The sequence below is a fragment of the Alligator sinensis genome, unplaced genomic scaffold, assembly GCF_000455745.1.
Source record: "Alligator sinensis unplaced genomic scaffold, ASM45574v1 scaffold1295_1, whole genome shotgun sequence".
Lineage (NCBI taxonomy): Eukaryota > Metazoa > Chordata > Crocodylia > Alligatoridae > Alligator > Alligator sinensis.
In genome coordinates this window covers 1,910,951-1,923,940 of record NW_005841880.1, presented here as the reverse complement: position 1 = coordinate 1,923,940, position 12,990 = coordinate 1,910,951, and the positions used below count along the sequence as shown (strand labels likewise).

The following is a 12,990-nucleotide window of genomic DNA, read 5'->3' as shown; positions in this document are numbered from 1 at the left end:
CATTAGACCAACTAAGAAATCACAAGAAAGTGAGCTTTCTTTGCAAGCATTCGGGCTCACGCGCCCTTCTTCAGGCCGAGGGGAAATTTAAAAGACGGTAAAAGTCCCCGGAGGTAGGCAATACACTTCATTTTTGCACAGAGGAAGCTGAAGGTGGAAGTCTGTTCCTCTGGGTCCCTCAGAGTTTCTTTGTGCGAGTGGGATGTATTTGGTAGCCGAGTTGGTCGGAGATGAGAAGAAATGCAAAAATCCAGAACTCTTGCTTCACAGATGATACCTTTTTATTAGACCAGCTGGGACTAATAATTGTAGTAGACCAGTTGGTCTAATCAAAGGTATCCTGTCTGAACCAAGAGATCTGGATCTTTGCATTTCTTCCTTGTGCGAGTTGCTCTTTGATGTGCAGATGAGGCAGGACTTCTCCCCTGGCGGCGTCAGATGGCGGGGAGGTGCAGAAATCTTCCTTTGTTGTTTAGCAATGAAGTCGATCGTTCCAAAATCGACTACAAATTTGGCATCTTCCACGTTTCGGAGATGGATTTGGTAGCCGTGTTGGTCTGAGACACGCAGCCCTGAATGTATTTATCCTCCCAGCACCCCTTCAAGTGGGAGGAACTGAAGCACAGAGAGAAAAGCAACTTGCCCACGTTGCGGTAGTGGGGGCTAGAAATGGGTCCTGCTTGGAAGAGGGGACCATTCTGAGCCTGGACGGTGCTGGAGAGCCCCACGGGACCGGAGATGTTGTCAAGGGGTCCACACCAGAGCTGGAGGCGGGGTTAAGGATTGGACCCTGCCCCTGGCATGTTGCATGTCTCCCAAGGATCCCTGAGGACGAGGATGCCTCCTACCACATGTTGCAACAGCTGTGCAGTGGCTTTCTCCAAGACCTGCCCGTGCCATCTCCGCAAGGAGATCTCACACCCCAGACCCTGCCTCTAACGAGCCCCATGGAGTAACATGCTGAGTGGGAGCTGTTCTTGATTGATTTTTGGGGAAGCAGGATGCGACTGCAGCCCCGCTGTGCCCCGAACTGGGCTGTGCTCCTCTTCTGACCCTTGTCTTGCCTGCCAGGAGCAGGGGGTTGGACTAGATGGTCCTCTGATCCGACCCTTGAATCTATGGACGATGTTAGGGGCACTTGTACACGTCACGCGTTGCTCGGGCTAGACCAGGAGAAGACCCAAAGGGAGGCCTGCCAGAGATGGAGGCACTGCAGAAGTGGTGTGTGTCCTGTGAAGGGCACTCGCTTCCTAAAGAAAAACTGTTTTCAAAGCAAAGCCACAACCGGACAGCAGGGATGGCATGGGAGCTGTGGGCTGCCAAGTTCCTTAGCACCGTGGGGATGGGAGGGAAGGCTACGGACGACTGAAGATTAGAAAGTCTAATGTGTAGGGAAGAAACAGCTGAGCTCGCTCCTGCGTGGGCGTATGGTATTCCTCCCTCCCCTAGGAGCCAGCTGCTTGGAAAGATGCTCTGTGGCCTCTACTGCTATCCGTGATTGCATTGGTTGGCCCAGTGTCTGCGCAGTGAGATCTCTGCGCTGCGACCGGTACCTTGGGGGCGATTGCACTATTAGGTGCCTTTTGCTTCTCATTGCCGTGTTCTCCAGGATGTCCAAGCATGCTCCCACCTTCTTCCTGTGCAACTTGCTCTGCCATGGCCCCGGAAACCGGGTGCCAAGGACCCCAGCTTCCCCTTCCTTGTGGCTTCAACCAGCTGGTTTCCTTCACCACGCGTGTGTGGCTTTCCAAAGCTGGCCGATCTGTTTGTCCTATCTTTGACCTCCAGCTTCACCGATCTCCTCCATCCATGGATAGCGTGGAAAGGAAAAGGAGCGAATCCAAAGCAGGAGAGACATGAAGCTTCCCACATGTTTCGCCGGGCGACTGCAGGACCAGCTCTTCAGGGTTTGTCTTGGTGGCAACGATGCGACAGGAAGTGCCAACCATAGATGCTCAAAGCTAAGGAGCCAAGAACCCCAAACCCTCAAATTTGAATTGATTTTTAAGGGGGGTGGGAATCAAACCTTGGGATCTTATTTACCCTCTGGCTTTTGAAACCTCTGCACAAATCTGGTATGAAAACGTAATCGCGAGGGATTGACTCATTTCTGGATGAAAGCTGACATCCTCATCCCCTCGCTCTCGTAGAGGCAGATATACACACATGCGCGCAGCTTCCTATGGGGACGTCTGCTTCCAGGAGGCTTGACATTCGAAAGCCCGTGACCGCAAGACTGGTGATAAAGCCACGAGAGCTGCCAGCGCTTGCACTGTAGGTTTGGACGTGACCGCCTGGAGGTGCCTCGCACGTCGGCCGCTCTTGGAGCCAACCGCAAAACCTCCAGGGATGCAGCACCCTCCGCGCGTGAGGCTCTGCAGCCTGGCATCATGCATGAGGCCGTACCCTGCCCGTGTGTGCCACGGGTCGTGCAGGCGGGCTCAGCCTCTTGCAGCCGGGGATGCCCGCGCGGGAGTGTGGGCAGCCCGGCTGCCCCATAGGATGGGTCGTTGTCTGATCCGTGCTCGGGGCTGGGCAGTGGGGCAGGATCTGTGCTCGGGGTGCTGTGGCATGCGAGGAGCTGAGAGCAGATTGCCTCAGGAAGCAGATTGCAAGAAAACGCCCAGCACCCGCAGCACGCAGGCCTCTGGGGAGCTGGGCGGTGCCTTGGAAGGCTGCTAGGAGCGTGTTGTTCTGCGTGTCTGGGATTTGCTGGTACCAGCTGGCTCGGGAGCTGCTGGAAAGCAGCTGCCTAATTCCCCGCTGAGCTGGCCTTTCCTTGCCGGGTTTAACCCGTTTAACCCCAGCTTCTCGGTGCCCCCTCTTTATGTGCTCCCTCCAGGGGCAACTGGGGGTTGTGCTGCCTCCCAGGCCCATCCACCACTGTCCTCGTCCCTTCCCATGCTGTGCCGTCTCTTCAAAGCCCTACGTTTTAATTTGCACTGGGTCCGGGTCACCTTGACGCCCCCCAGCCGGCGTGAAATCCTGGTCCGGCGGCCCTCGAACGGGTTCCAGGGCTGAGCTGTTCCCGTTCGCCTCTTCCCGAGGGCGGGTGGGATTAGCTGGGGCCTCCTTGCTGTTGCCCCAGAGCAAATGGGGTGGTTCTCTGATCCTCAGGAGCCCCCTTCCTCCCCGGGGCTGATGGATGGGGCTGCACGCTTGGAGCTACGAGCCGCCATCCGCTGCCAAGGGCCCCGATTTCCCTCCCAGGCCCACATTCCTGCAGCCGGCCTCCCCGCTCTCCCCCGCAGCTCGAGCCGCAGGAGCTTGGCCGTGCTCTCGGGTTGTCCCTCTCCACCTAGTTTCCACCCCAGACAGAGGCCGCGTTTCGGGGCTGGGCAAAGGGATTTCCGTGGTGCCGGTGGAAGATTTGAGTCGAGCGCCTGTTGTTTCTAGGCTAAATCCCGGTGTCCCTGAGGATGCCCCGAGCTCCCAGGTGTGGAAAACAGATGCAAGGGGATTTCGGAGCGGAGCTGCAAAGTCCCCCAAGAGATGGTAGTACATGGTGGTTCTTGGAGCCCTTTTCAAAGCCGCTATTGCTGTGTCTCAGATGAAGAAACTGAGGCACAGCCAGCAGGGAAGGTCACTAGACGTCTTGGTCACCGAGATGTCCAGTGACCTTAGAGACCTTGGGGGTTATCAGAGGATCATCCCTGGGCTGCTTCTGTTGGGATCTGGAGGTTCGGGGAAGGCACGGGGCATCTGAGCATCCCCCGGACCCGGGTTTGTCTCCCCGCACCAGCCTTTAAGGGGGGTGCCTCAGCTCTCCGGCTGTTCGGGGGTTAAAGTTATTCTTAAAATAAGCCTAGAAATCCCCTCTGAAAATATCCGGAAGGCCGGGAGGGTCAGGGACCTACTGGCAAGGGGCCGGTTCTGAGTCCCGGGGGGCGGGTTTTCGGTACTTAAAGCTCGTGGGCAGACACGGCCGCACCGGCGTCCGTTCGGCTGGTTGGAAGGAGCGCAAGCCGACGGCTGCCTGTTGCTCCTGGCATCGCAGAGAGAGGAAAAGCAGCCATGAAGCCAACTCCTTTCCTCCCCTTCTTCCTCCTCCACCTGGGCTGGAGCTGCGGGGGTAAGTCGCCTGGACATGCAGCTGTCTGCGCTGGGTGGCATCGTTGCCTCGGCTAAGACCTGAGCTGCTCTACGTAGCGCCAGGTGTTGCTGGCAGCCTGGTACCCACCGTCTCCGGGTGTGATGCCGCCCCTTTGCTTTGACCTGCCTGTCAAGGCTCCTACAGGCGATCTGTGCCCGTTTGCACGGAGCCCCCCTGGAAACCCACCCATCTCCACCCTCCAACTCGGGCAGAGGTTTTATCCCCACTCGCCTGCGCGGCGCATAGGTCTATAATCCATTGATTTCCTTTTTTTTTTTTTTCTTAATTTTTTCTCCCCTCCCAGCTTAAACCTTATTAAAACCGGCTCAAGGAAGGGAGAAAAATGCACGTCCGCGTCGGGGGAACTTTTTTATCCCTTAGCTGTCTGGCTCTGCCCAGCACGAAGCGAGCGGGATTAGAAATGTTGACACAACTGAATCTCCGCGAGGGCTGGCTTGAGCTCTTAGTCCAACGTAAATAGTTCAGGGCCTAATTTTGATACCGCGGGAGACATCTGGAGCTGACCCCGCGGGTTATGCGGCATCTGTCGTGACACACGGGTCCCCTGTGCTGCCACGCTCCAGTAGCCGTGCCAGCCTGGGCCTGCGGCCGTCAAAGCCGGTTTAGCGGCACAGAATGGGATCGCTTTGTGATGGAGACTCCTCTCTGCAAAGTGGGTTTTGAAACGGCCCCTCTTGCCCCAGGTCTGCAGACCCCCCCCCACACCGTCCCATCCCATCCCACGGGCTCCCTTCCCCTCCCAGTCACAACTGGGACCTCATTCATGCCCCGTCCCCGTGCTTCTGCCCTTGTGCCACCGCTTGCTAGGAGGATTTGAATAATATTAATGGAAGAATATGCATGATATGCATACTAATAACTTGAATGTTGAATTTATTGATATCCGTATCTTACTGTTAATCTCAGGATCATATGAAGAGGCATAGCGGCGGTCGCAATAAAACGGTGTAGGTTAATTATAATCTCATCTCTCGGAATCAGGATAATACAATGTAAATAATATGAATGGGTTTGAATAAGAGGGGAAGCATCGGGGGCTATTTCTCGGGGGGCAGCAAATGCCCACCTGCCACTACCGAGGGCTGGGGGCTCTGCCAGTCGTCCCCGTGTGTTCCCGCTGGCTGGGGGCAAGGCTTGGCACTGGGACGCCCAGTCCCTTGTGGGCAGCGAGATGGGGACCGCTGGGTCGGGGTCGCAGCCGGATCCTCAGCTGATGTAAACTGCGTCAGCTCCAACGGTTCCAGTTTACACCGGCCCCGCGGCGAATTCAGGCCCTTTTGCTTTTTCTCTCGACGCTGTGCAGGGGCCTTGGTCAAAGTTTCCTTGCCGTTGCTTTGCAGCGATGTCTCCCCCAGCGGGGGCTGCGTGTGCGGACCGCCGTGGGTAGGGCCCCTGGGTACGAACATCTCATTAGAGATGGAAAAATACGATCCGAGTCATGAACGCAAGCTTTTCTTTCCATAACCCGTCCCTCTGCATTGGCAGCGAGCGTGGAAGAGGTCATTTCACGTGCACCTGGCACTTCCTCGCCTTGCAAAACCCAAGGGGAAGTGGAGGGAGATCTGAGTTCAGCTTTAAAAAAACCAGCCAGGCCTTTGCCCTTAAATGCTATAACGAGGCTGAGAAATTTGCATTGTTCGTCTATGATTGACAGTGTTCCTACTCCGCACGGGCTGCCCGGCTCCTGGGGGGCAGCAGGGGGTTAAAGCACTGGGGAGGACGGCTGTTCGGGCCCGGTTTTTAATAAGCGGTTGTAAAATCTGTGCGGTAGGTGGAGATGGACGGCGAGCTTTTCCCCCCACGCTCTGAGATCCTTCCCCGAACTCAAAGGGTTTTACAAGGAGCATTGGTGAAATGCAGCCACCTCTGGGGTGGGAGACATCAGCCCTTGCACGGCATCAAATCTCCCCGTCTGGGTCAGGCTAAAAGTCCATGTACCCAATTCCCTGCCACTGCTGGGAACAAGCAGCAGCTGCTTTAGAGGAAGCAGGATCTGGGTGGCGTGGGCTGTCCCGTCCCTCTGCGCCCGCCACCCCGCTCGGCGTGACAGCTGCGAGAGCGGGGATTTTGGCCAGCCGCCCTGGGACAATGTTTCCTCATCCTGGAAATGCCTGGGGGGGATCTCTGACTGTTTGTGGATCCTTGGCTTTGGAGGTTGCCTATCTGCAGGGAAGTGAGACGTCCTGGATCCACGGATGTCAATGGCAAAATCCTCCTGGGACGGGCGGCCGCAGGCTTCGGCGCTCTGCCGCGCTGCAAAACGGGATCCGTTTGTAACTTTTGGAGACTCGCCGGGTGCGAGATCTCTTCCTCCTTTGTCTCAAGGCCCGTTGCGTTCTCTCCCACCAGGCCCGCTGCCCAGCACCCGCCCCGCGCTGACCGTGCTGCCCCGCGAGCCGCTGGTCGAGCTCGGAGGGTCCATCCAGCTCAACTGCTCTCTGGACTGTCCGAACGGCAAGGTGGAGTGGAAAGGGCTGGACACCAACCTGGGGAACATCCTGTCCTTCCCCAGCCACAGCATCCTGCAAGTCACCAATGCCCACGTCACCACGCGGGGCACCAAGATCTGCCTGGGGTTCTGCCAAACGATCATCCAGACGTCCGTCTACCTGGAAGTGTACTGTAAGTGTCCCACGCGGTGCCCCTCGCAGCGATGTCCTGCCATGCTCTTGCCACCCGCTGCAGACCGGGCGCTGAGACGCTGCCTCTGTGGTCTCCAGCTCCCCTGTCGTCTCTTCTGCAGACAAAGTAGTCCCAGGGTGCCTACGTTCCCATGGACTTCAGGGCTCCCGGACCCCTTTGAGGCATCGCCTCCTCCCTCAGTCCAGGGGCCTGGCTGAAATGCAGCCACTCCTGGGGTGGAAGAAGCAGCCGGCCAAAGCAAGACGGCACCTGGGACCATGATGGGGGGCAGGTTTTCAGAGGGGAGCAGCAGCCGCAAAGGCCCTGGGAGCTGTGCGCCGCCCCTCTGAAACCCAAGCCCTATAGTTCGGTGCTCTGGCCTGCGTGGGGCTTTGATGCCCACCCCCTCCCCGGCTCCTAAACACATCAGTCCTTTTGCAACTAACTCCTAGCCGCGCGGCAGGCAGCCACGAGGGACGAAGCTGGCTGCTTCTCACCTGTAATTCTTCCTTCAGCTTTTCCAGACACGCTGCAGCTGGACTCCGAGCCCAAGGAGCTGGTGGCCGGGCAGCCGGCCCGGCTCTTCTGCTCCATGAGCAAGGTCTACCCGCCTGGCAGGCTGATCCTGAGCTGGTACCGGGGGGACCAGAAGCTGGGGACCGCGGAGCCGGAGGAGGACGAGGATGAGGACGAGCTGTTGTACTACCGCGCGCAGCTGGACGTCCCCGCAGCCGACGTGACGGAGGGCGCGGAGTTTCGGTGCCAAGCGGAGCTGTTTCTGTCCCAGCCCCAGAGGCATTTCCAGCAGGATCGAGCAGTGGCCGTGCCCGTAGCAGGTGAGTTGGAGGACAAAGCCAGGCCTCTTAGTGCCTAGATCTGGGGCCGGGCTAGTGCTATGCAGAGCTTCAGCAAAACTCCCCTGTTTTGAACCTACACCCCTGGGAGAATTGCACTGCTCCCTCCCTAACCCCAGTCGCCCCTGAATCTGATACGTTCACCTTCCTCGGCCCTCTATACATCTCCCCCCTGTTCCTGAGGTCTCTGACTTCTTTCCACGAGAGCTATCAACCTCCGTGGCTCTCCTCCTTCCCTAGCTCGAGTCCTGCTGGGAGAGCTGCTTGTCCCAGGTCGGGTGCATTATGATGGGGAAGGCAAAGGGGCTGATGGGACTCGAGGTTTCCATGCCAGCCCCCTCTGTGGCTGGTTTCGGAGGGGAGAGGCAGCCACGGGACAGTGGCAGGTTCTTGCCTCCCGTGGTAAAAGGGGTGAGGAATAGCACCTATGTCGTCCCAGCTCCTGGGAACAGGGGGCATTGATAAGTTTTAAGAATCAACATCTGTTCACAGCTGTAACGAAGCCATCCCTGGAGCTGGCCACCACCACAGAGATCCCCGAAACCGAGCCACCGTCTGCTGCAGAGACCTCCAGCACAGCCAGGGACCCTGCCAGCACTGCAGGGCCGGAGATCCCCAGCTCCCCCAGTGGGACCCCGAAGCTGGAGTCCCCGGCCCCCACGGAGAACGCGGCCACTGCCTTGGTGGCTACAGCCGAGACCCTGCCCCCTGGGCAGACTGCTCCGACCGAGATCCCCACCGCGGTGCTCACCGTGACGTCGCAGCCCCCAGGGACCGCGGCTGCCTCGCTGGACCCTGCAGACACCACTAGGGACTCGAACACCGGCACTAGCCCAGCCCTGGTGAGCGGGAGCCCCAGTGCGGAGCCGAAGGATGCCACAGGGAGCTCTCCAACTCCAGAACCCGTTAGCACCCGGTGCCCCAAAAGCACCACCCACGATCCCCCGGACAGCCCCAAAACCAAGGCCACCTGCAACCTCTTCATCAGACCAGTGCCTCCCAAGGGCATCACCGGGAAAGCCCTGAATGTGGTGTGCTACACCGAGTGCCGCGAGGAGGTCACCATCCAGTGGGTGAAGACCCCGCTGGCGCTGTCCCGGTACCAGGAGGAGCTGTCCGAGGGCAAATCCACGCTGAGGATCAACCGGGTAGCCCCAGAGCACCAGGGAGACTATCAGTGCGTCCTGCTCAGCGCCAGGCCCCAGATAGCACATCTGCACATCACCGTGTCTCCTGGTGAGTGAGGGCACGCAGGCTCGGCCGGTGGTCCCCGGGCGGGGGCAAGGGGCTGAAGCTGGACATGGGGAAATGCCCCCGCAAGTTCATTGCACGGGGAGATCGGGCTCTCCCAAGCAGCCACTCCATCCGGAGCATGGAGCCGGGTCGCTATAACCTCCCTGCCGGCTCTGGCAGGCATGGGGCAGGGAACGTACTGTGCAGAGATGAGGGCAGAGCACCGGGCTCGTTCTGGTGTCCATCTCCCGGTGGCATGGTGACCTTGAGAGCTGGGGCAACTGCTCCAAATCCCACCCTGTGGCCCAGGCACGAGCAGCACAGGTCTCCCTCCCAGCCCAGCCAGCGCACTCCTGCCTCGAGCTGAAGGGAGCAGACCTTGTCTCTTCACCTGCAAGACTTGCCCACGCAGCCGTAGGGGCTGGTGGAGACCTGGTGTCCAAAGGGCATCTGCACCCAGCCCCAGTTGGCCAGACCGAGTCAGACCAGTGGTCTGGCTGGCCCAGTCACCCATCTCTGACATGGCACGGGTGGGTACTGTAGAGAAGGATCGTCGAACTGGATACCTCTAGAGGTGCGGATGGTGCCCTCCTTGCCATCCACCACTTTAGGGCTAGAGATGGCAGAGGAAATGCCTCCGCCTGTTGTGTTCAATAGCCGTTGCTAGATCTCTCCTCCGTGAATGCATCCAGCCCCATTTCGAGCCTGGCTCGGCCCCCTGCCAGGCCAGAAGGTCCACGGCCCGTTCTCAGTGCCCTGGGCTGCGTGGCACCCCGATCTGCTCTTCCGCTTTGGCACGGAGCTGCTTTTTCTATTGCCCCGTGAGCCTGTCTGAAAGGTCAGCATTGCTTTCCACCCCGCTTCGCATATGTGAGCTCAGGGAATTTCCCCGTCGGAGAGGAGAGCATCTGAATCGCAATGCTTTTATCCAGTGCCAGGCAGCTCCGTGCCTACGTGCCCTGGGCTCTAACGCCCCTCTTGGCTTCTCCTTGCAGACACGTTCAGCGCCAACACAGCCATCGCGGTGGGGACGGCCGGCTCCCTCCTGGGACTGATCATCACGGGCTTCGCGTCTCATCGCCTCTGGAAACGGCTCAAATCCCGGTACAACGTGTCCTAAGGGGCGCACACAGGCCTGTCGCAGTCGCCCTTGGATGACCCCCCGTTCTTGCTGGGATTGAAGGGGCCCAGGGCAGAGCCTGGGCTGGTGCCAAGGTCAGCCAGCGAGCGCTGAGCAGAGGGGAGCGGACAGGCCTGGAGCAGCCCGTTTCTGTCCCTGCCTCCATCCTGCTCCCGGACGTTGTGATTTCTGGCTCCAGTGCGCTGCAGCGGTTGGGGCTCTCGTCCAGCCGGGTGCTGGGGCCTGGCTCGGTGGTAGCCGCGATTAGTGAGTGGCTTTGAACTTCGTGGGGCAGTCGGACAGGCCGCGGGGACCAGCCGGCTCTCAGAAGTGCCGTGGATCTCCCCTTCGCTGAGCGCTAACTCCCTCCTTGCCCGAGCTCCAGGCGGAGAGGATGAGTCGAATCTCCCTGGACTTGCCTCCGTCCCTTCCTTGGGGGTTACAGCACCCGATGCTCCCAGGGCCTTTGGTCTCAAGCACGTTGGTTTTAGGGCTATGGAGAGGTGACCACGGAGGCTGATGCCTGGTGCTGGATCATCACGGAGGTGCCCTGTGCAAGGGCAGGGGTGTCCTTGATCTCCCTGTACCCCGTGAAGGCTGGAGAGGGGGCTATGGGGTGCCCGTCCCGCTTCCCTCGACACGGCCCACATCCACCGCGAACCAGGTGGAGACCGACACGCGTTCCCTTTCAGGGTGCCCAAGACCTTCCCCTGCCCCCCTCCGCAGCTGGAGCAGGGATCCAGCTGTGTCCGTGGCGCGTCGGCAGCGCCGTGGCGCCTGCTGCGTGGAGCACGGCTGTCCTAATAAAGTGGCCTTTTCAAGGGTTTCTTCGGCTCCTTGGCGCTTCTGTCTCTAGGTGGGGGTTGGTGCGTGGGGCAGGGTGGTGGGGGGCCAGGCCCGTTGTTCCCCTGCCTTTAAAACCCAAAGCCAGAGTCCAGCCTTCAGCAGCTCTGGGAGCCCCCGAGTTTGCAGGAGGCTCAGACGGAGCGGGCGGGTGGGGGATGGCAGCCGGGCTGCACCGACCTCACCGGGGTTCACAGCAGAGCCCGGTCCGAGCCGAGGAACCGGGAATCCTGGAAGGAGCCGACCGACCTCCTTGCCCCGAGTCCAGCGGAGCACCCGGCTCTCGCTTCCCCATCCCGCTGTCTGCGCCCCCCCCGCACCGTGTCACGCAGTGGAGAAATCCCCCCCAGCTTCCCTGGGGAACTTCCTAGAGAACTTCCCCATCAGGGCACAGGGTTCAGGGCTGGCGTCATCTGGGGGGAGGAATCGACCAAGCGGAGACGAAGGGGAGACACAAGCTCAACCAGGCCCTAAGGTCAGTAAGTTCCCAGCCAGGGCAGGAGGGGTTGGCGTTGGCCCAGCCTGGCCTCCGTGACTCGCTGGCTCCCTCCTCGGGCGGCCGAGCCTCTGCTGAGACAGCCGGTGGCTGCCGAGGCCAGCGCGGCCCGGTCTGCAGTGGGGGCTCCTGCCCTGGCAGCGTGGCTCTGGGGGAAGACAGCAACCTGCCCTTCGAGGCCTTGTCCACGCGGCTTGCCCAGATGTGTGGGGACCTCTCTCCCCAGCCTCTGGAGAGGCAGCGTGGGCCCTAGTTTGACGAGACTCCTCTGAGAGCTTCCCCGGGCGTTTGCTCCGTAACTGAGCAGCGCTGGATCACGGGGCCTTTTGCACTCGGAGGACGGCTGCCCTGAGCAGGCTCGCACCCCGCCCCCAGCTCTGCCAGGACAAGGGACTTCAGCCCGGGGGGATCCATCCGGGCACTTTCACGGGCGAAGCCAATGCAGAGCCCCTCTGGCTCGTTCCGGCTGCGCTGCCGTGGCAAAGGCAGAGCTGGGAGTCCCAGGGAGGATGAGCCCAGCTGGGCACAGCAACTGGTAAAAGGGGAAATCCTTTCTCTGCCCTCATGTGTCTTTCTGCAAAGCCAGAGCCCTGCGGTGCCCAGCCAGAGCCAGGGCAGGGTGCCGTCTCCTGCGGGATGACATGCTGCAGCTGTCATGGCAGCCCCACAGCGGGGCCCCGGCTGCATCTGTACAAGTAGCTGCACCCTCTGGGGTAACACAGCAAGCCCTTGTCCCCCCACACCCACTGCTTGGGTTTGGGCAGGGATCTTCTTGCCCTGTGTCACCTGCTGTTGGCTAATCCCTGCCCCACTCCCTCACCCCCACTCCAGCTCCAGGTGCAATGAGAGTCTCAGGGCCAACTTTGTAACCCCTTTTATAAAGGCAGACATGGGAAACGTTCAGGAGACTCAGTCTTGCCAGAGCCCATCTCCCCCTGAAAGCTGCATGTCAGCAAACGAGGCAAAAGCCCCTCACTTACGTTGTAGCCTTGGTGCTGCGATAGTTCCCTTTGGCCAGAGTCCGTGCCCCAGACAAGGGGGGAGAATGTAGGGTTGTAAAGAGGGGGATTCTCCTTCTCCAGCATGGGCACAGAGCAAAGGACCCTGCTCCCAGCCCCTCTCCTGCTGCGACTGGAGGTCAGACGTGCCTCCCTCTCCTCCTCGTGTGGCAAGTCAGGGGAGTATAACCGAGCTCGTGGAGCAAGAGCTGCCAAGCACCCAGTGCCGGATGCCAGCAACCCGAACCCAGAGGTGGCGGCAGGGCTGTGACTGGAGTGACCTGAAGACGGAGATCACCAGGTGGGACGGCCGCAGCCATCAAAGCCACAGGCCTCCTGGGACCAGCAGCTTTAATGCCGGGCTGCATCTCGAGTACATGGAACAGCGCGGGCACATGGGAGCACGTACTCAACGCTGGACATACAGGCATAGGTGAACTGGGTAGCTGCCCAGGCCCAGACAGAAAGGGGGCCTGAAAATGGTCATTTTTTTTTAATTATTATCATTATTTCTAGCAAAAGGGAGCCCAAAACTAAAAGTTCACCCAGGGCCGCCAGGAATCTAGCTACGGTGCTGCACGTACTCAGGACGAGGAACCCTGGCGTTGGCTCCCCTGCCCCTTCCCCAAGCCCCAGGAGCTCAGATGTTCACACAGTGAAGCTGGGACAGGGATGTTAGCAAGGTCAGAGGAGAGACGTCTCAAGGGAAA

The 12,990-nt window shown here is 59.8% G+C and overlaps 1 protein-coding gene across 1 annotated transcript; it reads left to right on the top strand.

The window, feature by feature from the left end:
• Positions 1–3,516: 3,516 nt before the first annotated feature.
• MADCAM1 (mucosal vascular addressin cell adhesion molecule 1) lies at positions 3,517–11,155 on the top strand. Its single transcript, XM_014516832.2, has 5 exons — positions 3,517–4,072; positions 6,464–6,736; positions 7,252–7,572; positions 8,083–8,826; positions 9,819–11,155. The coding sequence occupies exons 1-5, from the start codon at positions 4,015–4,017 to the stop codon at positions 9,941–9,943; spliced, it is 1,521 nt and encodes a 506-aa protein (XP_014372318.1). The 5' UTR covers positions 3,517–4,014; the 3' UTR covers positions 9,944–11,155.
• Positions 11,156–12,990: the final 1,835 nt, after the last annotated feature.